Consider the following 25,120-nt stretch of genomic DNA (forward strand, 5'->3'; position numbering starts at 1 on the left):
ATATCACGGGACCACATGGTCCCGGACCTTTGGAAGGCGTACGAGGGGCCGAAGCCAACTCGCAGAGGCCTGTTGAACAAGTTTAATCTAAATGTAATGGGACATCATCTAAATGTAATGGGACATCAGTATTATTTTATTCAATTTCCACGCAGGAAGGAATCTTATAAACTAAGCCTCACAAAACCAGTTGTAATGGTTTGACTGTGGGGTCGGGGTGGTATCTATTATTTTTTTATGTCATCATCATAGTAATCCGGAGCTGCGGACTACCTAGCAGGTTTACCGGGGCTCCGGCTCGAAAAACAGGAGTAGGAACGGGGTGGTTTTTAGTCAGTAAGAGTCTAAAACTCTCTCTCGCCTCGCCCAAGGCGGTATAAGTCATTGGATGTTTCACCCCCTTAAAAACAGTCATCATAGTCATCAGCCAAATTGTGCTACTAAGGACCATAGGCTTTGCCATTACTGAGCTTCATCCTCAACTACACTCAACTTGCGTTCATCGTCATTGCGTCTAACTGGAGAGCGTCTTACGTTACGTTTATAGTATTAAACGATAGGTTATGCATGAGCGCTATGCGAATTGTGTCTTATCGCTGTTTTATGCGTCAATTTTTAAGGTAAGAATAAAGTAGTAGGTATGCTATGCGTTCTGTACCGTTTAACAAAATTTAAGATATTTCAACCATTTATGTTATTACGAAGTTTATTTCAATACCTTTGTTTATGAGTGGCGACAACGGTATGCTTTGTGTTATGGTGGTCAACGATATTTTTATGATATAAGTGACCTATATTACTGACCAAAAACTCTTTTGCCAAACTAAATCTTATTCTAACAGTATCGCTTCTATTTTCCCGTACAAAAACTATCGTATACCATTCATCATTTAATAAACCACACATAAACAAAAGAACTACGTTCCACTCACCCCCTTCCCTTACCACAGCACACCCCATAAACACTCATATAAATCTTCCTATATAGCGAGCCGATTTTCGACATCAACGCCACCTGTACTTTGATTTATGAACTGCAAACTGCCTAGGGTTGCACGGTAGCGGTAGTGTTGCATCCCCCACCCCCTATCTAGGTTCCCAGTAAAGGAAAGAGGCGCTGAATCGTATGATAGGGAATGGCAGTATTCCAGGTAGTTGTTACAAAATTAATCAGATGTCGCTGTTGTTGATTTAAGCGCTTTTGTAGGCTGTATTCAGGTTTTAATTTAAGTATGGACTTTAAATGTTTTTGTAAGTGCGTTATTAGTCAATGCAGTCTTGCTTACTACACTGGTCTTAAAAAACTGCCATTGAGGTGACTTAATGTATTTAAAGCATTTCTGTAACACAAGTGAGAACAATCGTGTTGTATCGTTTGCGTGGGTAAAGTATAACGTAAATAATATTGTTTTAAATTTAATTGCATAACTTATAACATTCGGATTCATAAATTATGCAGTGAATAATGTGTTCCTCGTCACACTCTACTCCTTCTAAAAAAAAAGACGAATTCATTTTTATCCTTAAATCCTATGTCATCGTCCAAAGCAGTACTAGACTATAGACCTTCTAAATTAACTAAAAATCAAGGTTTACTCGCGTATATTAATGGAGAAAAGCTTAACTCTTCATCATGAGCAGCGTGCGCAGACGCGGCGACGTCGTTCAGTCTAAATTTAGTATGTCTCACGATAGTTATTATAAAAATATAGACCTTCTGTCCTGACCATGCACATAACCTCACACTTGACTTCAATTCTACCACAACACCTCATGGATGAGCCATGTCACTGCCAGAGAAAACAATACTATCGGTTTCATTGGCTAAGCGTAACAGCTTACTACGTTGCATGTCAACATTGGCACAGCGCCAATAAATCCCTGGAGCATGAGTCTCCACGTGGTAGTGTTTATAACCCGATGCAGGTCGTTTATCATTCGTTTTAAACTACTAGATACTCCAGTAAATGGCAGTTATAGAAGCTGTTTTGTGAGAGGCTTTTTCATATACTTTTCGTTAGATATATTGAAGAGTTAACAGCTCAGTGCCACACAGACATTTAATAATTACTTAAACCATTCCTTAGTAACGATTTTGTTTCGAAAACAATCGCTAAGAACGGGTTTAAGTAAGTAACCATTAAATGACTGTGAGTACGGCGGTGTTTGCCATTTGGTATAAACTCCAAAGTTCATGTCAGCGTTGTGGACACACACACTTGTTGAACCTTGAGATTCTTCTTGTTCTTCTTCTTCCCGAGACAGGCTTTATAGCCCAAAGCTTATCCAGTACGAGTAGAAGACGCCAAAAGATAAAGATAAAGTTTGTGAGATTGAATAATACAATTCATTCCATCCCATCCATTCGTCTTTCGCGATGACTGTTCCAAAGTCGCAATGCTTTTTCTTTTTTTAAGACTCATCATTGAAAGCATCTTAAAATAACGTACTCTAATACGAAGTATCACAGAAATAAGCAAACGCGAAAGTGTTAACACAGGATTTTACACGCAAATATGACATGGATTAGCACCAGGGATTATGCTCCGGTTACCGTCGGGAGTCAGTCATGAATAATTGATGAGCTGCACCGCTGTACCGGCTGATCATAACCACGTGTTTGTGGTAACTCTCCCGGGGTTTAATGATGTGTATTCAAAGGTATCAGGTGCGAATTTCAATGATTGATAGAACATCATTCATAAATGTTTGCTTCTTAATGGAGGTGGTCTGGTGTTTGTTCTTTTTTAAGGCCTTTGTTTACAATAGTAGGATAATTGAGTTTATTTTTTAAGTACAAGAACCCCCGTTCAAAGAAGTAATACAGGAACCCCCGTTCCTGTATTTTAGATTGTTTTGTATAAGTAATTTCGGCTTTTTTGTATGACTTTGAATTTGTCGATTCCCTAACGACCCTTAAATTCCTAACCCCCAAAAGGCCGGCAACGCCCTTGTAACGCTTCTGTTGTTGCGGGTGTCCATGGCCGACACCGATTGTTTACCATCAGGTGTCCCGTCTGCTCGTTTACAATAAAAAAAAAACATGTCTAGAGAAGAGAAAGATTCATACTGCTATCAAAACTATGTTCACTATTACTAGGTCCTAAGCTAGACTCAATATCCAAGCTATTCCTTTCACCCTGACCTTGAGTTGCTATCGAGTGTAGTTGTAAGATGCCTTCACTTGTCTGCTATGAATAATGGATGCGTGGCGACGCTTAGCGAGATCCAACTACTAAGTGCCACGTGCTTGGGAGTTGAGGAACCTCAAGAGAGGATCGTCTTGAACACGTGGTAGGAAACGATTACCATAAGGGTAGCTGGTGAACTTAAACTGGTGGTAGACATGTTCATTGATGTATGACAGAAGTTTGGAGTAAGATTAGACACGAAAAATCTTAAGAAAAGTATCAATGTGTCTTTTAAACTTAAGAATATTGAGAGATAAGACTTCATAATGTTCTGTTCATTAAGTATTTGTCATAAATGCACACAAAAATCTTCAAAAACCATTATCAAACATTCATAAATCAACGCTACCGTAAACAGACATAAACACGGCGCACCATCCATCTCAATAATATGAGATAGCGAATCAAATATTGATTTTCCCTAGAGTAATTGCTGGCTGCAGCCCCGGAACGTTCTAGACTTTGTAACGGCCCTTAGTACGCATGTTCCGTCCGGGCTACAGGGTGCTATAAATAAATCAAAACGCAATACCTGCCCCCCTGCACTTAAATCAATCATACGATGCATGCGCGAACGGGACGTCTAGCTCAGGGCTCAGTCGAGCCTTGGGGATGCACGGCATCAACTAGTGTCGCGCGTTCCGCGTCATGGCCGCGTCCCGCGAATCCCGGCCGTCCCGGTGTCCCGCGATAATTATTCGGCTCAAATAATTTATTATGACATCACATATGTCATGGGTATTGGGTTTTTTTCTCGATTTGTTCCGTTTTGTTATGTTCGTGTAGTTTGTCGCTTGTACGGCTGGTGTGGGTATGTATTTCTTTGTTTGGATGGTTTCTTTTTTTATATATTTTTGGTTGATTTTTTTTTTTTTACTTTTTTTTTTCAGTAGATTTTAATGAGGTTTTTTAGTTTAATTTTTTTTTTTACTTTTTGAACAGCGAAATTAGGATTTTCTTTTGTTTAATTATGCCTTGTTTGGTTTCGAATAATGAGTTAATAATTTACTTAAATATTATCATTAAATTTTTAATATGTACTTGCATATATTATGGATTGAAGGGTGGGCAGGGTTAATTGCTTTAATATTTACTATAATTTAAAAGCAAGGCGATATGTGGTTTAACAAATTGCGTACATCTATGCTCAGTAGCTACTTTTTCTAAGGGCTAGGCAAAAGGCGCTTTAAAAAAATTCACGAAATCTAAAGAAACTTTGTTAGACTCGAGCTTGAACGCAGGAGCAGCCTTGGCAGTCGCGAATACTTATCTAGTAGACTATCATTTAGTACACAGTCATATTAATACGTAATTTTTTATTATCTTTCTTAAATTAGGGTATTTTGGTCACACAAAGGCCACGTCAGACTCATCGCATACACAAATCATGCTGTAAAATAGTTCCAAATAAGTTTCAAACACCAGCGCGCCTCCAGTCCGCCAAAAGCTATAAATGCCCAAAAATTATAGCTGCCAAGCCCCATTGTTACTTTAATTTTTTTTACATAATACGGTGTAAGTAACACCGTATTTTGACCAGTTAAACCTTTTTTTGCATCCATTTCACATATGGCAACCATCTTTCACCGCACTTGTCTTGCGAAATTGTGACTCTGACTTGAGAGATAAGTTTAGGGTTGTTTTTTTAAAAAAAAGATACGCTTTTTTGGCGACCTTTTGTTTCACTAAGACGCGCATCTGAAACTATTATAGAGATAGACAAGATTTATTACAATTCTATGTAGGTAGATCCATGTGTTATGTATGTAGAATAAAATTAAAACATCTAAAAAAATAAATTCTAATTAAATATCGGGTTTACGGAGTCTCCGGCTAGAAAACCAAGAGTAGGAACGGGGTGGTTTTTAGTCAGTAAGAGTCTGACACTTCCTTCGCCTCGCCCTAAGCGGGAGAAGTCATAGGATGGATTTCTCGCCTTAGAGAAAAAAGTATTTATTACATTTCACCTAAATCTGCGTCGAGATTAATCTGAAACGCAGTTTATAGATTTCTTAAGATAAAAGTATTTATCTAAGTAAACGGTACAACCACTGTTGATAATTTCGTCTTACTGCCATTGAGTGAGGGGACGAGATTATAAACTTTGATTGCTTGAATGGTTGCAAATTGAATACCAACTACCTTGGTTTCAATCGCCGGGCCAAGCAGGCTTGAAGATTTCGAAATATGCTCAGTAGTCTCTCTCCGCGGTTTTAATTCGTAGCCCGACAAGGTAAAGGGCGTATTCATCTTCTTCTCTCTCATTTTGAAAATGTTAATTATAGAATGGCGCCACATGTTTGCACCCATTACACGATAATCTATATATTAATACGTGATGCAAAAACTTTGGACCGCTTTTTACGAAAATTGCGCGGACATAGGAGCATAAAATTTGGTACACTTATAGTTTATGTGTAGGAGAAGTACAGAACGCTAATATTTTTCAAAAATAATGCTTATAAAGTACATTAAATCAATAAATAAAACATTACACACACATGCATAGTATCTGATCGTATTTGACAAAACGTCAAAATCGATAGACATTGCGATGATATTGACGTCTCATATGAATAGAGTTTTATAAAAGAGTTTGTTTGAGTTTGAGTTAAATAAAAATTATCCTTGAACGTAGGTATGTTAAGTGGTATTGTAAATTAAATCGTATATGGTTGAATTTCAACCACTAGGCGACCACTAGTATAAATTAAATTGGAAACTTCTGTAAGAAATACAGTAGTAAACCAAAATTACCGTGATAGGTGATCACAATATCACCTTAATTAATATCGGGTTTAGCATTCAAGCATTCTAACATTTAACAGAAAAATACATCGCGAATAAAAAATTCAATAGTGTTGTAGCTTAACAAAATTTTCTGATATCGATAAGCGAAGTACTAGTAGTACATAAACAACGTATGAACGAGTAGGTACTTAAAGTAAGCGACCGCCGACGCCAACCCGCCAAGTCAGCCATAAGGCCGGGCGGATTTTCGCACTGGGGCTGCGGGATCTCGAGTCTAGTGTTGTGAAAGCCACGGACTTTTCAACCCGGGATTATTTGTTTTGTTAAAGAATATTTGATATTTATTTTTCTTAAGATTTTGTGCAGATTATGTTTGTAATGTCTCGGTGTCATAGATTTCTTTGTTAGAGAAATTAAACATGGCGGAGACGACCTGCTACAGGTCTATCATTTCACGCATGTGCATTAATATCCGGGCCCGGGACTCGAGCTAGCCTTGTGGGTTTACAAACAGTATGCAGTAGACAGTATTTTTCGGAAGTTATCAGTGACAGAGCGCGTCGTAATTTAATGCGTCTTTGTGACTGCATGTCGCGAATCGTTCGGGTTCTTTGTCAAGCTTTACGAACAAGCTTGATATAATAAGCAGTGAAGTTATTTAAATTAATTAATTTAACCAAACTTAAAAAGGTTCCTAAATCGGAGATGTGTAGTTTTTGTCAATAGGGCATTTATATATTTTTTTCTTTAAATATTAACGTATTTACTATTATAATAGCTGTATTTGTGACCTACATTTCGTTTTATAGTACAAAAATAGCTTGACGTCATTCGCATCCCGGGAGGGGTGAGGCAGGACGTGGGGGGAAGGGTTTCAAAATGGCCGCTGTGCCCTGCTACCTTACCGAACTCGCGAGTCGTAAGCCTTCTGCTTTAGATCATATTTAAAATAGAGGGCGCTCGATTCTATTTCACTGAGGTTCCATTTTAAGATCCTTTATCAAATGTAAGATTCGGATTTATGCATCTTTTCATATAAGTACTCTGGTTAAAAGAATATAGGAGCTAGTGTATTGAATTTACCTTTGATATCCTGAAATAGATGTTGTCTATTTGCGTGGTGAGGGGAAGGGCTTGAGGGGGCAAAGGGGTATTGCAATATGGCGGAAATGCCCTGCTACCTTTCGAGTCGCGTCCCTCGGTTCTGCGCATGTCCAGCCTCGCTTAAAGCCTAATATGGTTCGGTTCCTGAAGGTCATTCGGTGTATTGAATTTTAAAGCTATATTACGATAGATACTTGTAAGTGAATATAATGTTTTAATGTGACGAAGACAGTGCTGGTTAGTGTTTTCAAATATTAATATGGTGCAATTATACGGATTCTTATTGGTCCAAGATACAACCAGAAGAATCTTTTGTTTGTTTTGTAATCTCTTATATTACAGAAGACAGGACAGAATTAGTCCAATAACTTGGGTCGGTTGATAATGGATTAGAATGTCGGACATCCCTAGCGGACTGGAAACACGCGGGGACCTGTTGCGCGTAGCTAAACTTCGTTAGGGTTTAAATTTTTGTGGCTTATAGGATATATATTTTGGTCTATTTTTGTAGTTTATTCCGGACAAGTTTTTTCTAATGCCAAGATTAAAGATGTTCTTAAGCCTTAGGAAGTTACACAACCTTATTATAGGAGTTAATTTAAAGTGGCTTTTCGCATAAAAATATACAATTAAGCACCATTTTAATATGCATTCGGAAGTGGTAGTGATTTCCTTTGTTTTCATTTTACAAAATAAAAATAAACTATCCATCTAGGATCGCGAGCGGGGCGAGGTAGCGGTATGCGGGCGGGAATTTTAAACATGGCGGACGCGACCTGCTACCGGTGAACTCGGGCGCGAGGTTTTGCGCATGCCCGGATCCCGGCTCCGACTAGTTACATGACAGTCAAACATTCGCGCGACAACACGTATACACTGACTACATTGTACATCTTACTGTACCTCAGTGTCCCGGGACGCGATACCCAGTGAACTTTACATCAGTATTTATCAAGTGAAAGTTTTATTAATCAAATACTATGTGCATAATAATTCGTTAAAGCTAATAGTGAAATAAAATACCCGGTTAAAAATGGCTGATCCATCAACCTTAAATCGCATATTGGCAGTTCCGATTCAAAAGACAAAGACAAAAATATACCGATTCAATTCAGTCTGTGCCACTGCAAGACGACTTAAAATGACACCTAATCTAAGAAACTTGAAAATTTTAAATACTAATTGGCGAAAAACTCAAATTAACGCGATCGAGTCTTGTGCGCGACAATACAACGTGATGCACAAAGACAAAGAGCTGAAGGATCTCGTTGCAATTATGGAGCATTTAAAGATTAGATTAGAGACACAAAGTTTTGGACAAAAGTCAAATAAAATAGCAAAACATACTAAAAATAAAGCTCAAATAAGCAGATTCAAATTCGCAGCAGCCTCGCATACATCGCATCGCATTGAGATGACTGACATTAGATGGGGTAGGCGTAGGCAATATAGGGTGGTAGCGTCAGTGGCTTAAAATAAAACTAAAACATTATATGTTCATTATAATTATAGGTTTTATTAGACATAGGTAAATAATATACAAGAAACATGTGTGTCCTTATTTGCTATATTTGCTGTATATTAGCCAAGAACAAGAAAAAGATATGTGGTGCTGCAGAGCAACGATTAAGCGCAGTAGTTATTTTTTTGTTCGTGGAAAGTGACGAGTAGCTTCCTTCTGGAGATCTTGCTGGTGGATGTTGGGGTCAGTATACAATCGCACTTTTTTAAATATCACTCACCTTTTGTCTTATATAACACACGAAACAGTCACATTGTTTTAACGTCCTTTGCAAACACCAAGTTATTTTAATTTCACACGCGCGTATTACTTTACTTATACACTTAAGAACTATATTCCTATTTTTAGGGTTTATGGACGATTACTCTAATTTAATAGTTATTTCGTTAGGAGAATCTCTGTCGCGGGTACCGCCCTGAGTAGATTTCCGAGAAATGGTAACGATGGAAACGGGTGTGGGCGTACATAGGCTGCACAAGTTAGGTATGTCATGCGCGCGCAATGGGCGTTTCCTTAGCTGCAGCAGAACGGTTGGAGTCCATTTCTTTGTCGCGGATTATTTAGAAGTATTTAAGGTGCCTTTGAGAAGCTAAAAGTATAAAATAATGACAGCTTTCTTTGTTACACTAGGCAGTTCGAACACTCAATTCTGATATTGGTTACTTTGTCTTATTTCGAAGGCCTATAAGCGTGTCTTATGCCGAGCTCTTCAGGTGCGCGCAAATCAATAATTGTACATATTCGTTAAATATAGCTTGGAAGCCTGTTACGTAATATTCGAGTTTTACTAAAATCTATAGCGCGCGCATCTTTCCCGTTTTTCCACGTTTCAAAATGGCGACCGCGCCCTGCTACAGTATTGCATCAGGGTACCGAGTTCCAGGTGCGCGCGCACCTAATCCTTTGTTCGAGATAGGTCTTCTGCCCGGGCCACACCAGCCCCGGCCGCCGGCGCTGGTGGTCGTCACTCAGGTCTTCTTTTAATAATTTTATTTTTAGTTATTTGCCTTTCTTTTAATTTTCATTTATTTTACATCGACATAGTGGTGACAGTGTGCTTCAATCATAATCGGATGTGAAATAAATTGTTAATTATCGGACTCAATACTTACTACTGGAACACTTCGAAGCTGCCACGCCCTGAAGCTGCCACGCCCCGAAGCCACAGATTCAGAAATCCCAAGTTTGACTTTGAAGAATAAACCAACTTTCAATAATCATTGAGGAATCGTGATCACCATGATTGTTGTAAGGCGGCAACGATTAGTAGTTCCATGCGTCACGATCAGGATCCGTCGCAGTACTATGCGACAAATGGTGATCCTGACATGCATCTACGTGGTCGCAGTTCAGATCATTATAATACATTCGGAATACTGGACTCGTTATGACTGTGCTCGCCATAGAAGCAATCTGACTATGCAAGACATGCGAGTAGCAGCACGCAGGAGGATCACACTTGAAGAAGTTCGCGCCCGTCCGAGATTCTGGTATGTTTCTTCTCATAATTAAACTTTCGCCATTTTGTCTTAGGTTTCATGGTGCTGAAATCGGTGATGTGTTTCCTTCAACATGGCATAATCTTTTGTTCGCACGTTACGTCCTTTTGGAAAATTCTTTGTTAGAATTTTCTGGACGGTTCGTGGAAATTTCAAAATGGCGGCCGTGGCTCGCTACACAGTGTGCCTGAAAGTAATGGGCGCGCACCGCAACCTGACTTTAAAAGTCTTTGCCTTGACAAGTGCGCGCGCATAGAACCCGGTCATCTTTTGTTCCTTCTAGAGACTTCGGTGGTGGGTAGCTTTGAATTTTTGCTGACATTCAACTAATATTTACTTGGTTTTTTAAATATTAATCAATGCTTCGGTTTTGAGTGCTTGCTTTCTATTTTTGCTCTCTCGTTTCTATGCAAGAGCCACCGTTCTGAAGACAAGCAAGATGGTGCATCATCTCCTTGAAGATAAAATATTTAATAATTATTTCAATTAAATTTATATTTTTATTAAACGTGGTGATTTCTATTTAATTCAGATCTGACATTTAAACATTCAGAGAAAAATAAATAATTTTCTAAAATAAAAGTCCGGGATTGTGAGAGTGTTTCCCCTCACTAGTAGCGTCTTGTGACTTATGTGAAAAGGTTAGCGCGGGGTGTTTGTGAACGCGACATTTGGTTTGGTTTTAAACAAAACCGAGACTTTAGTCTACAAACGATATTGTGATAAGTATTTGACTGTCATTATTTAAAAAAGAAATCGATACAATTATTTAATTATCCATAATAAATTATAACTCATTAACGGATGTTGGTTCTCGGGTAGTCGGGTCGGATAAAATTAATCTTTCTAAGTGTTCCTTATTTATTTGAATATTTAATTTTGCTTTGACTATCTCGTTGGTCGTGTGGTCACAAGTGCGACCGCCGGCAACGGGTTTCGGGTTCGATTCTCGGCCCCGGCAAAATAATACTGAGCTTTGTTCGGTATTTCGAATATTTTTCTCAGTAGTAGCAGCACGGAGTCTGGAATTGTGTCCAGTATATGGCAATAGGTTAAATAAATAAATAAATAGGGTTACCTCCTATTACATGAGATATATGGGACTTAAACGCAAATAGTGAAAAGTGGGTGGTGTACCAATGTACACCACCCACTTTTCACTATTTACGACACATAATGCCACTGTACAATTAAGTGGCATTATGTGTCGTAATGTGCACCTCTGCATATCCCTTCAGGTATAAAAGTCGTGACGTATTTTCATTTTATCCACCGATTAGCCAAATATTGGTTAGTATTAAATGTGCAATCAGCCCCATAGTTTATGTATTCTATTCCATCGGATCAACGGTTTGGAAGTTTGCATACTTCCAATGAAAACCTATAATTCGGGCGTATAATTTCACCTAATTTGCCTAAGTTCATTTCGATTCGCAATCGTCAGGTTTTTTAACCGACTTCAACAAAAGGGATGAAGGTTCTCAAATTGTCATGATATTTTTTCTCAATAAACAATAAGCTTTATATCATCAAATATTACGTCACACAGATTAATTACAGTCCCAGCTTTCAACCTGTCTGTTGACTATCGGTTATCTGATTGGTCCACGGTAATTGAGTCGCCAGACACAGGGGCTGAAAGGGGGAGAGTCTGGTCCCAGACACTAGCTAGCTATTGATGTGTTTGTAATATCGACCTGTTTCTGTCTGTCTGTCCGTTTCGTGTGTGTGATTTTGGGAGTCTGTGGGTGTGTTAAAGTTGTGATTATAAAGGTTTTGGAATGGAATTATTATAGTTAAGAGTTTTTGAAGTACTATGTAGATCTTTCCTTTTAAAGAAACTGTCTTGCACTAGGATTTTCTCCTGTGTCGTGGGTGAGTTTACAAACATATAAGTTCGCATGCATATGATATGCAGACCCGAAACAACAATTTGTGGATCACACAATGAGTTGCTCCGTGCGGGAATCGAACCCGCTACACGTTGCACGGTAGCCAGTTGGCCAACCGTGTTGTGTTTTAAATAATATAAATATGAAGTGATTGAGTGGTTTGGTAAATAATTGTAGTAGGACAGGTAGTTTGCAGTAGATCCTTTAAAAAATGGTTTTGTTAAATATCTTGTTATTAAATTTAATTAAAGATCATCAAAATCCATTCAGCAGTTCTTTGACCTTAAAAAATAAATCACGACTATTCCTCACATTAACGTAGGCGGTACATGTTCATGATACATAAGCTCAAGTATTAGTTACGCTACCAATTTGAATACGTTCAATATTTAGGTTAAATACTACCTACGTGTAATATACGTAATGTCGTTGCAAGCACGTCAACCTACACCTTTCTTTTTTATCATTAGTTTTTTGTGTGAGTTTATAGGCGGCCCACTTATTCAACATCCCATGCCTTATTCCCAATTTTGAAATCCCTAGCAACACTCAAAAGGTCGGCAACGCATTTAAAACTCCTTTGGTGATTGCTCACAATAGGAATGATGATGGGGTATGAAAATTAAAAAATTATTTAGTCCATCAGTAAAGTAATGAAAAATTTACTTACCTTTAGAGTAGGTTGATTTGCACTTGGCCGCATCGCACGCATCGTACGCATTCCATATGATGATGCGGTCCGTACGATGCGGATCAATGGACGCAGTTGTATGAGTTTCTATGCAAGACAAACTAAAATCCGTTGCGTGCGGTGCGTACGTTGCGAGCCTGTGGACGCTTACCTTAAATGTTCATGTATCAAAAAGACGTGGCCATTTACAAGTGGCCTTGTGTGGCAATCTACCCATACTGTTACTACTTACTACTGCCCACACGACCGTCCTCGGCCGAGAGATTTACGTAACTGAACTACTTTTTATTTAAACTACTTGTTTCGTTATGGATGTAAGTAATGTATCAGTTACTCTAGTAGGTACTAGCAGTGATTAACTATATTGTAAGCCAGGATTAGCAGTGATTAACCTAATAGATTCGAAGGTTTAGTTTTTATTGTTAGTCTAATTTGACTGCATCGTTGGTGCAGTGGCTAGGTGACAAGTTTATTACAAGTTTGCTTTACGATGAACGAGAGCGCGTCCAGCGATCTGATTGGCCGGTGCGAATAAAGCAACCAATCAGAGCGTTAACGCGCGTTTTGATCTCGTTAAACGTAAACCAAACTCGTACTCAGCCCTCTGAACCTTTTAAATTACGATCTCCAATCAGCCTAGCAAACTTGGAGATTGTACGAGCTGTTGATGAAGAACCGATTAAACAGAAAATATCCGTGTAAATAAACACAATCATCTTCCTATCTATCTATAAATACATTACACGGATATAATAATGTTTACATAATGTAACCAGCAGGATAATACACATCATATCCTGATATTTTGCCTTGCAAATCGTTACGTGACAGCCTTCTATACAACTTTATTGGAAATGTAACCTTATACATATTGTAATAAGGGTGTACGTGACTCATTGATTGGATAATTGGATTTAATTAGCCGCGTTTGCATAATATGATACAATTTTTATCTTTTTGCCCTTATGTTGTGATTGGTGGCCTACTTTCGAGTGGTTTTGTAAAAAAATTATCTGACTTTCGCTGCCTCATTGGTCCAGGAGTCTTAAGTGCAACTGTAGATCAAGGGGTGACCTGGAGCTGCGGACTTCAGGTTGTTGGAGTAATTGGGACTTCGGCTCAAACGGGGTGGTTTTTAGTCAATTCGAGTAGTGACACTCCCTTTTGCTCTTTGTATCTCTAGCCTGACCCAGAGCGGGAGAAAACATTGAATGATTTTTTGCCCTCAAAAGAAAAAGAAGATCAAGGTTTCAATTCTCAGGTTTTGCAAAAGTGTAATTGGTTTAAGCGCTAGTAAAGTGTCGGTGTAGCCAAGTGAAATGTGGGTCTTAATATTTTGTTGACCTACCTGTGTCTAGTCTTTTACAAAAAGAAACAAATGGATCAAAGTTATTGCATTTTTTTAAACATCCGAATATTGACAGTTTCAGTTGTATTAAATGTAATTGTAACTCTTTTCTCTAAACAATAGAAGCGTTTTTCCTTACACAACATGTGGTTGATACATAAATATAAACATACATATAAATAGTACATAGTGCCCTTTATGTGGGCGTATTGAAATTACGTAGGACGAGCGTAGGCAGCGTTACATAAGTCAAGCTTTACGTAACCGAAGTACATAAATGTGATGTTTCATTAACAGACATACTGCTATATAGTATACGGCTGCACATGAAGCTATACAAAACCAGTTTATCCATGGTCTCGCTTTGTATGACCTGTCCGTCTATACGGATGGTCAGTTTATACTGGTTTTCATAGCGTGTACATTATTGGCAGATGTAAGAAGATAGTACTTGTATAAGGTTAATTAATTGATTATTATGCAATTTATTTTGTATTGCAGTTTGACATTTTTGGCTTCATACTAAGAAAAGGAGGATTGTTTTGTGCAAGAGGATTGAAATTGCGATACGTTGCGCAGATTGCGCCAAACTGTATGTACAGTCGTGAATGAGCTCCTAACTATGAGTCCCCAGTATGTTTGAAACTAGTCGAGCTACGTAGCTCGAGCTCGAGGTCTGACGAGGTCGTTAGAAAGGTGTTCATATTCAAAACTGCGATCAAATATCCAAGTGCAAAATGTCTTTCAAACCAATTTTTCGCACTATTTAACTTTAATTTTCTCCTTTGTCCACCAGCGAACAATCAATAAGCAGCGCCCGGGCCTCCGTGATGGTGTACGACGACGGGCTGAAGCGCTGGGTCCCCTCGGGCTCCAGCTCCGGCCTGTCCAAGGTGCACATCTACCATCACACCCAGCACAACACCTTCAGAGTCGTCGGACGGAAGCTTAATGATCATGAGGTTAGTTGTTTCGACTATATTTTGAAATATGTAGGGTTAAAAATTGGTTTACATGTATAACAAATAAAATAATAGGTAATCGTTGTGCCCGTAGAAGATATGAAGATATTTTCTAGAAGTTCTTTTCATATTATACTCGTATTGAGTATAAACAGAGATCGTGACGCACGGCTTTTTGATTTAGATTTCACTATACCGTTGGAAAGAAAAAACTTTACGACTCATCAACATTGATCGGGTTCGATCCCTATCCCCGTTTAGTAACATATGCCATTCAGTGTTATTGGGTTTTTTGATTCTGCAATTGTTCATTTTATCATTGAAAATTTGAAACTGAAAATGTATCTGGCATTGATAAATTACGAAAATGAACACTGTCCTTATTCGGGATAGCTATATTAAACCTATATTACAGCGATATTAAATAATTAGATATATCTCCTGTAGGATTATCTTATCGAGAGAAGATACTTAGGTATATCACCTATAAACATCCATCTAGCACACACGAAATGACAACTCCCACATCATTTAGCAGTTCCATATTCCAACAACATAATATCTTTACTAGGTGGTGATAAACTGTGGGATAGTCCGTGGTCTGAAGTACAACCAGGCGACCGCCACCTTCCACCAGTGGAGGGATGCGCGGCACGTATACGGCCTCAACTTCTCCTGTAGAGAAGATGCCGACAGCTTCGCGAGAGCCATGATGCATACCTTGGAGGTAAGTGATTAGTTTTAGGTTCTAGTTTGATAGTGGTAGCTACACCTCTCATCCGGAGTTGCGGACCGCCCAGCGGGTTACCAGGGCTCCGGCTCGAAAAGGCAGGAGTAGGAACGGGGGGGTTTTTAGTCAGTAAGAGTCTGACACTCCCTTTCGCCTCGGCCAAAGCGAGAGATTCAAGGCGAGAGAGAGTCATTGGATGATTTTATCTCCCAAAAAAACACCTCTCGCAGTTGCGTAGTGTTTTTAATTATACCATTTTTGTTGGTTAGTTGGTAAATCAGCAGACAAGTTATTGAATGGTAAGCGACCATGGACACCAGGAAAGTTCCAAGTGCTTTGATGGTCTCTGGGAGAGAAAGTTGGGTCCTTTAAAAGCGTCTGCATAAAGAAGTCGGTTCAAAATTCACTGGGCAGCGGATACCGGTTATTGACTCAGATGATATTTTTAGTTATTTTGCTACAGTATAGTAGACATGTCATGTTGTTCATGTCCCTGAGAAGCATCAGACTTCAAGTCATTGTTTCGTTGTATTTCTCTATATTGTAGCGACAACTGACGATATGTCCCTACCAAATAGCAAGTGTATTCCAAAAAGCATTTTATACCACTACAACAACCACGAAATTCCTCTAGATCCTGGCGAACAAACCGGCGACGAACAATGCGCCGGCGCCGCCGCAGCCGCCCAACCCGCCGGTGCCGTACAACGGGCACAACAACGCCCACACCTACGACGAAGACATGGGGTACAGGTAAACTAGTGCCTAGCGCTCTAGGAGACTAGGGTTCATACTCATTCATGTTTTTTTAATTGGATTTTCTTTGGTTCGTTTTTTTTTTTTTGTATTCTGGGTTCAGTTGAATAGAAGTACTTACCTATCATTTTTAATTTTAAAATCTTTTTTGTACTAAAAAGATAAAACTTTTATATATTTTACTTGTTATTTTTTTGTTTATTTCAAACTTAACCATCAATTTCCATAAATCATTTTCTTAATATTGGATAGCCGTATAAGGTATCTCGAGTTTGCTACTCGATGTATAGTGTTCTCATTGGTTACAACTGACCGATTGAAACTGGCGAAATAGTGGTTTTCTACGTACATCTCTTCCTTCCTACTGCCTCGTTAGTCGAGTAGTCGCAAGTGCGACTGCCGGACAAGAGGTCTCGGGTTCGATTCCTGGGTTGGGCAAAGTATTACTGGGCTTTTTTCGGTTTTTCGAAAATTTCTCAGTAGTAACACGGAGTCTGGAATTGTGCCCAGTATATGGCAATAGGCATACAGTGGCAGGACGTGCCATAATGTGCACCTCTGCCTACACTTTCGGGGATAAAAGGCTTGATGTTGCTATCTCTTCCTACTACTTCGATATTTAAAGTCATATTCTCACCTAGTTTCACCCACCATCACCATTAACCCCCCTCAAAAACATCAACAGAACAATGACACGCGAAGACGCCGCCATCTTCCAGCAGCCCCAGTACCACGCCCCCCACAACCAGCAGCACCCACAACACCCGCAGTACCACGCCGCGCCCAGCCAGTACCACGCGCCGCATCATCATCATCAGGTATGTGCGGTACAGCTGGTGGCACGTGACCGGGGTTTCGGCTCGAAGCAGACTTGGAACCGGGTGGTTCTGTCAGTAAGAGTCTGACTCTCGCCTCACCCAGGTCAATGTCATCAAAGAAAATTTTTGGTTGATGCTCTGTCTATTAACATAATTTGGAATGAGCAAATAGCTTCACTAGAGGACTGACCGACAGACAGACATTTAGTTTTCTTTATATTGTAATATTTGATTTGACGTTCAAAAGTGCCCTCCCCGATCTATTTCAAATAAATAATTATGACTTTGACATCTTATTTTTAAACTATACAACACAAGATGAAAAGCCTACTTTAACTGAAGATAGCCAGCTCTGTCTTCTAATTCAAGTACAAATCAACCATTTAGAAGAATGTTCTCAAATTCCACCGTGTCCTTGCTCCGTAGCAGCCCCAGCAGCCGACGCCCCCGGCGCCGCCGCCGCACGGCGTGCACCACACGCTGCCGCACCAGCCCAGCCAGCCCACGCCCGGACACCATCGCACCAACAGGTAGGAACCCCATATAATACCATTAGACGTTTTACCAGAGACAGTATCAAAGGACCCTAATAGTCTACCCGGATGGTTTAATGGCCCGCTCCTCATTCATAAGGGTGCGGGTTCGAAACCTACTAACGGCAATTACCAATGTGACTTTTTTACCACCACTGACAAACGATGAAGGAAAATATCGTGAGGAACCCTGGGTTTATATTTTTTTACTAGCTACTTCCGCGCGGTTTCACCCGCTCTGCTCGGCTCCTATTGGTCAAAGCGTGATGTTTTATAGCCTATAGCCTTCCTCGATAAATGCACTATTTAACACAAAAAGAATTATTCAAATCGGACCAGTAGTTCCGGAGATTAGCGCGTTCAAACAAACAAACAAACTCTTCAGCTTTATAATATTAGTATAGATTAGACGTTTTACAATTACTCCTGAGAAATACAACCCGGGTGTTTCAAGGTCGGAGTTAATAGGTACTTTCTAAGTCTGTGTGCTCCATCCTCGGCCACATCTTCGCAACACTGTTCTGTCAGTAAGCGGATTGGTGGCCAAATAGAATGAGGAGCGGGGTCTCCTCTAGGAACCCCATACACTGTCATTAGACGTTCTACAAGACACAGTATCAAAGGACTTACTGTTTTTAAACTGACATGGTCACTAACACTAGTATTAGAACTCGAAACGGGATATACTTGCAACAGTGCCGAAATATCGGAAACTCATAAAAATAGAAAAACATAAAAATAGTCATTTAATGGTTACTTAACTCAGTCCTTAGTCATTATTTTCCATACAAAATCGTTACGAAGGAGTAGTTTAAGTAATCATTAAATGACTCTGAGTGTGGCAGTAAAGGACTTATTGGTAATATTCTACCTGGATGGCTCGAGGTTTAAGACCGCTTCTCATGCATAAGGGTGCGGTTTCGAAACCTACCAACGGCACATACCAAATGTGACTTTTCCCTAGTTATATGTATTTTCTAATATTGTTTAGACACCACTGACAAACGGTGAAGGAAAACATCGTGAGGAAACCTGGGCTTAGAATTTTTAATTTCTCGTATAAGTTTGAAATCATCAACCCGCAAGGAGCAAACGTGGTGATTAATGCTCAATCTTTCTCCATGCGAGAAAAGGCTTTATGTTGTGTGCTGATCTTTTGATTGGCCAATTAGTTGCCAGTACGTCTGGGCAAGGAGCTTCAGGTTTGATTTTCAGATCGAGAAAATATTATTGGCAATTTCCAATTTGAAGTTTAATTTCAAATGATAAGATATCATTTGTTGTGTGTTGTGTAGTGCTCCGATGCCCCCCAACATGACGCTGTCGGCCGCGGCGACCGGAGCGCCCGCGCCGCCGCCCGTACCGCCGCATCAAAACCTGCCGCCTCCTGCTAACGTAAGTACTTTGAAAATATGTAGTTATCATGTTAGTACTGTTTCAAAATAAATTTAAAACTATTTGACTGGGTTTGATAACTGAGATAGGTTTCCTAATAAATAAAAAAAATATAAATGAAATAAAATCATTTTATTTCGGACATTGCGCCCACATCAATTGCTATGATTACTTTATACAAATGTCACTTAATTTTGACATAGTAATGGATAGTGTTTTAACCCTTAGATCGTTACAACAATCACCAGGTCCTGACTTTAGTGAAAGTTCCCCTTATTCCATTTTAAACTTTACAGTCATTTGTTTAAAAAAATATTATCTTTTATTTCAACATAGTACGTGATGCGGAAAGTATACCAAGACAGCTAGTTAATTTATATGTGTATTGTCCACAGGGCCCCCTAGCACCCCCAACGCCACCAGCGGCCCCGCAACCACCACCAATGGTTAGTTTTTATTTCACCCGACTACAAATTACTTAAAATTAATTCTCAAAAATCCAAAAAACAACTTCTAAACTTCTCCAGTTTTCAAAGCTAAATATACCAAAAATCCTAAATATAATAACATATAAAAATTCACTATGTATTGCATACTATATTATAGTATATACTAGCGACCCGCCCTAGCTTCGCATGGGTGCAATGGTGATATATTATGCATGTATTATACATATAAACCTTTCTCTTCAATCACTCTATCTATCAAAAAAAACCGCATCAAAATCCGTTGCGTAGTTTTAAAGATTTAAGCATACAAAGGGACATAGGGACAGAAGAAGCGACTTTGTTATATACTATGTAGTGCTTACAGTATATAAGTCATGCTATATACTGTATAAAGTAATATATAAGCGTTTAATAATGATTTTCAATTCAGTTTTGCTATTTCAAAGTTAATTTTTGTAGTCGGGTCTTGTTAAGTTAGTATTAAGTGTTAATTATTGCTGAACAACTGTCTATTTACTTGTATTATTATGTATAATATGTTTGTGTGAGTGTGTATGTTTGAATGTGTGTGTGTGTTTGAGTGTGTGTATGTATGTGAGTGATAACAATACTGTTTTGCCGTTCCTGTGATGCTGGCTACGGACACTGACGACATCTATCGATCGATATGGAGGATACCGTACTACTGTTCTGCCGTACCAACTTCAGAATCCACCATAGTTTTTGAAGCAAATCTTACCATCGCAGTTTAAAGATTTCACCGAAAAGAGGAATATCACAACCTTCTCAATACAAGACCATCCAATGCAGCATTTCCGAACCGATACGACCTTCAAACCTTCAAGAAATGAGCATACTCCTCTACTTTTACTGGTCGGAGCTGCAGTAAGCAACTTCTTGTTACCTGGCAACGCTGGCTTTGTTCAACCATGGATGTCTTCTGGCTTAAGGATGATGGCGAGAGATGGACCAACGTCTTGAAAGAGCGTGTATTGTTATAGAGTCTAACAGAAGATGAACAAAGGGTCCAAATTCCTTCGTCTTCTGTGATGCGTGATCGACACCCCAAGATGATTGTGATGAGAGAATCAGATCGTACTCTTCAGTTCAATTTAGCATATACTTTTCGACATGTCACAAGCGACTCTGAACCGTATTGTAAATAGATTTAAGCATTAAGTTTGTAAATAAAAGTAGCTTTTGTACTTTTATAAAAAAAGAAGTAGTTAGTTTTATGTTCCCCGTTCGGTCGCTTAGTACGAAACTAAGTGACTGAACGGGGAATGTAAAAATGTAGCAGAGTCAAGCGCCGCAAGTGGTGTCGTCGGGTCCCCCGCCGCCGCCGCCGCCCCCCAGCGCGGGCGGCCTCCAGAACAACGGGCCCCCCACCGCCGGCCCGCCTGTGACGTCATCGGCCCCCGTGACGTCACCGCCGCCCCCTCCCCCGCCACCGGCGCCTGCGCCGCCCCCCGACGTGTCTGGTTTAGCTGCGCAGTTGCAGCAGGCTAGGCTTAAGAGACAAGCCAAGGTAATTATTGGAAATTTTCAGTTTGACTTGTAAAAAGTTCTAAAAATTAGCGTTCATATCCCATATGAACCGCTGATTTTTAGAACTTTTTTCTTTTTAGAACTTCAGGGGTTCAATTTGCTAGTCTGATAAAAATTAAAATAATTCGAAATTGCATCGTATAGCAATCCCCCATGAAGGGGGATCTTATTATCTACATGACGACAGTAACTCTAAAATGTCTAGAACCTAAAACCCCTGTTTAAAGTTGGCTAATGACATAACTGCTACAATAATAATAATCACACCACTAATGATGATTAATTGGTTAGTTTCCTAGGTCAAAAATAAATTATTTTGATATTTCAATATAATAAAATATCCCAAAATAATCGTATTTTCATTCATTCATTTGACGATATACTTATTTATTTAATTTTTCTTGCTATTTTTTGCGTAATAAGTATGCTATTTGACGCAAAAAAATTATGACGTCATAATTTGCAATGTCATACAAAATTCATAGAAAAGTAACGTTTTTCATATTTTGATAAAAGTATTGAATTTGACTAGTAGGATAATACCCTATTTTCTTCTCTTCCCCCAGCAAACAAACGGCCAGTCAAGCGGTCAAACAAGCGCGGAGGCGGCGTCTCCCCCCGGCGGGGCGGAGCACTCGGGCTCCTCGTCCTCGTCCGGGGGCTCCGGCCGGCCCGCCGCCACGCTCTCCTGCATGATGAACGAGATGGCGAGGACGCTGGCGCGGAGACGGGCGCATCTTGATAGGGCTGAGGTATGGACGGACTTATACTTTTATTTAGATGGATCACCTGATGGTAAGCAATACCAGAGGAGTTACTACGGTGTTGAAAAATGGAGTGCGCTTTTTTAATCCTGGTTATTTATCAAATTGGTTTCGCAATAAATTGCACTGATTCAATTCTATATTTTTTTATTGAAAGTCATAAAGTATCATTTAATGAGTGATAAACTAAACCACATTATTTTGCTGAGATAAACTTAATTACAAAGAAAATGTTTTTTTTTTTATTACTGAACATATACCATTTTATGAAAATATTGTATTGACAACTTACAAAACTTGACTTTAATTCACAAACAACAACCAATTTCTAAATTTCTAATTTTTCTTTCACATTTTAACATAATCCTATTCTCCCGCAGGAGTCGTCAGCAGACAACTCTGTGAACTCGACCCCGATGAAGACGTGGGAGCGGTCGGCGACGCTGCCGCACCGCCTGCCCGCCGCATGTAATGGGAATGCTAGTGAGTCGCCGAGCTTCTTGTGTTGCGATACTTTATTTAGTTTGTTTTTGTCTTAGTTGGGACACAGAATTCTAAGATATTATTAGAGTTTGATGAATTTTCTAAACAGATAGTGCATACAAATTACTTTCTTAATTGAAATTTATCTGTGACAAACCGGCTATCCAGACGTTGTGAAACAGCCCCTTAGCTTATTCGTTCTAGAATTGGAATAGATTCGAAACTTTGAACTAAAGGAAATACTCAGACGAAATCTTGTAGCTGGAAATAATAGTTAGAAATGAAAAAAAAACTATGAGTGTTAAAAAATTTAATCTTACAGGAGTAGCAAAACTGAAAATTAATAACATTTCTGTTTTTGTGTTTCTGTGTCTCTAACCAAAACCGAAACATTTTTGTTTACAAAATATATTCATGTACTTTCTTCTAGCATTATTATTTTTTATTGCAAAGCTGGCTAGCTATCGCATATATGTGTACACGAAACTTCATCGTATACCCACTACAATAAGCGCTATACTCGTTTGCAGCTAATTCGGAGACGATTGCCCAACAACAGCCGCAGTCGCCGCGGTCTGTACGCAAGAGGTTCGGCTCTGCTAGCGAGGAAACTATACTTAAGGTTAGTTACATACATCATAATGTAGCACACAACACCCATAAAACATATAGAGATACACAGCCTCTAAAGCATAAACACATCCACTCACATCCACAACCACAGGCACAGGTACGAACACTCACTTTCATACGTCAACACACACACACACACACACATATGCACAAACACACTCACTCTCCTGCGCCAACTCACACTTACATACTCAAATACACTCACTCATATGCGCCAACAACACACTCACCCATATGCATAAACACACTCCAATGCATCAACACACATACCCAAACACACGCACAGTTTTCATATACTTTGACCATATGCCCAAATGAGGGCGACACTCATATAGCAAATACAAAGAACAGATGTCATAACTGGATTTCTTCTTAACATTAACACATTACGGGGAGCGCGGGAGTGGACTTTCTGAAAGTTTACGCACCTATCTTACATCTTTCGACCCATGTCATCATTGGGTGGGCAGGGCTGTTTTTTGTATCACAGTGCACAATCATATGATGACATCTCCTCTTTGTAATTGCTTCATGGGCAATACCAAGTCATGCTGGGATATCTCTTATATGTATGTTTGTATGTATGTGCAGCAAGTGAACGGCGGCAACGAGGGCGGGTGCGTGTCGGCGGCGGAGTGGGACGCCTTCAAGCAGGAGATGATGCGCGAGATGAGGCAGCAACTCAACCAGATCAAGAAGGAAATATTAGACGGTTAGTCGCAGTTATGTTACTTTAAAGCGATCTTAGATTGAGAAGGAACGGGGTGGTTTTTAGTCAGTAAGAGTCTGACACTCCCTCTCGCCTCGCCCAAGGTGGGAGAAGTCATTGGATGATTTTCCCCCTCAACAAAAAAAAGGCGATCTTAGATGCTATGTAGGTCGGTGACCAGAGGAAACCTTTGTTTGGAAACCACCTGTTTGTTTATCATGTGACTTTAAGGAGATTTTAGTATCTTGTGGGAGATAGTGATTGCAGACGTGGGTTGAGATTCTATCCTAGAGACACTGATTACAGCTTAAAATCGTATTATAAACAACTTGTGCGAGTCTATTGCTAGATTATGGGCCTCCTCTACGTAACAGAGTTTACAATGCTTTACAAGTGTGTTGGAGATTGCAGTTTCAAAGGTTCAGGCTTTTTAGAGAGCGCTGCATGCCTGTCTCGCTAAATAAATATATAGGCTCTGAGTCAGCTCATACGAAACCTGAGAAAAGATTAGGAGTTTTAGAGAATAGGACAACTATATTAAACCTTTGACTGCCGACAGAAAACTGTTGAAGGCAAATTCTCCATCAACGTCACCGGTAACCTACGTAGCAATTAACTTGTTAAACATTTTATACATGTGGGAAACGGAACGTGAGTGTGCGTGAGTGTAAGAGTGAGATAGAAGTATGTATATGAAATGTTAAATTCAAATTTGACAGAGAAGAGTGGAAAATAAAGGACAACGAGTGCTAGGCTGCTAGCTGTAAGACGTTTAATTTTGTAAGACGTTTAATTTTTCAAGAGGAAATACAATTTAATTTATTTTAAGACGGAAGCTTTTCTTTTCCCTGCCCAATATCCCACATACATAATATTGATCTATAATTTTGTCAATTTCCAGCAATGAAGGCGGAGTTTGCGCGCAGGTAAGGTCGCGTGGCGCGCCGAGTGATGCTAGTCCCCGACGCCGAATGAACACATATTTTATTGCAACATTACTCCATTTTAACCGACATTCGACGAGAGATTATATACTTACTTCTATTATTCGTATTAGGACTTATAATGGGATATTTATCATAGCAAAAGAAACATTTGTTTATTGACAGAAAATAACATTTTACGATTGAAACAAACAAACTGGTAAAAACTCCACCAAACGTAAATTTTAGTTTCGAGCGTCCGCAGTTCAATATAAGGGCTCCGGTTGAGCTCGAAACTAGTTGAGCGTTCTCGTAAAATAATGACATTAGCTCGATGAACATTATTTAGTTCAAATTGTTGTAGATGACTATGATATATGAAATGGTTTGTCTCATAACACTAAACATTAAAATGGTAA

The 25,120-nt window shown here is 39.4% G+C and overlaps 1 protein-coding gene across 8 annotated transcripts in view; it reads left to right on the forward strand.

Annotated features, from left to right (window-relative positions):
- LOC118276815 (protein enabled) overlaps window positions 1-24,902 on the forward strand; it is an 84,438-nt gene extending 59,536 nt beyond the window's left edge. For 4 of the 8 annotated variants that reach the window (XM_050699728.1, XM_050699730.1, XM_050699729.1 and 1 more), the window contains 13 exons: window positions 14,795-14,960; window positions 15,532-15,687; window positions 16,325-16,443; window positions 17,132-17,264; window positions 17,691-17,794; window positions 19,093-19,192; window positions 19,588-19,638; window positions 20,939-21,169; window positions 21,756-21,941; window positions 22,334-22,436; window positions 22,967-23,058; window positions 23,661-23,781; window positions 24,680-24,902. In XM_050699728.1, coding sequence (XP_050555685.1) covers window positions 14,795-14,960; window positions 15,532-15,687; window positions 16,325-16,443; window positions 17,132-17,264; window positions 17,691-17,794; window positions 19,093-19,192; window positions 19,588-19,638; window positions 20,939-21,169; window positions 21,756-21,941; window positions 22,334-22,436; window positions 22,967-23,058; window positions 23,661-23,781; window positions 24,680-24,708 — 1,591 coding nt within the window. In that variant the 3' untranslated portion in view covers window positions 24,709-24,902. Of the gene's footprint in view, window positions 1-9,482; window positions 10,059-14,794; window positions 14,961-15,531; window positions 15,688-16,324; window positions 16,444-17,131; window positions 17,265-17,690; window positions 17,795-19,092; window positions 19,193-19,587; window positions 19,639-20,938; window positions 21,170-21,755; window positions 21,942-22,333; window positions 22,437-22,966; window positions 23,059-23,660; window positions 23,782-24,679 lie in introns of those variants that run through there. The other 4 variants (XM_050699734.1, XM_050699735.1, XM_050699733.1 and 1 more) reach the window with 4 other exon arrangements.
- Window positions 24,903-25,120: the final 218 nt, after the last annotated feature.

This window comes from Spodoptera frugiperda, chromosome 17 (genome assembly GCF_023101765.2).
Source record: "Spodoptera frugiperda isolate SF20-4 chromosome 17, AGI-APGP_CSIRO_Sfru_2.0, whole genome shotgun sequence".
Taxonomy (NCBI): Eukaryota; Metazoa; Arthropoda; class Insecta; order Lepidoptera; family Noctuidae; genus Spodoptera; species Spodoptera frugiperda.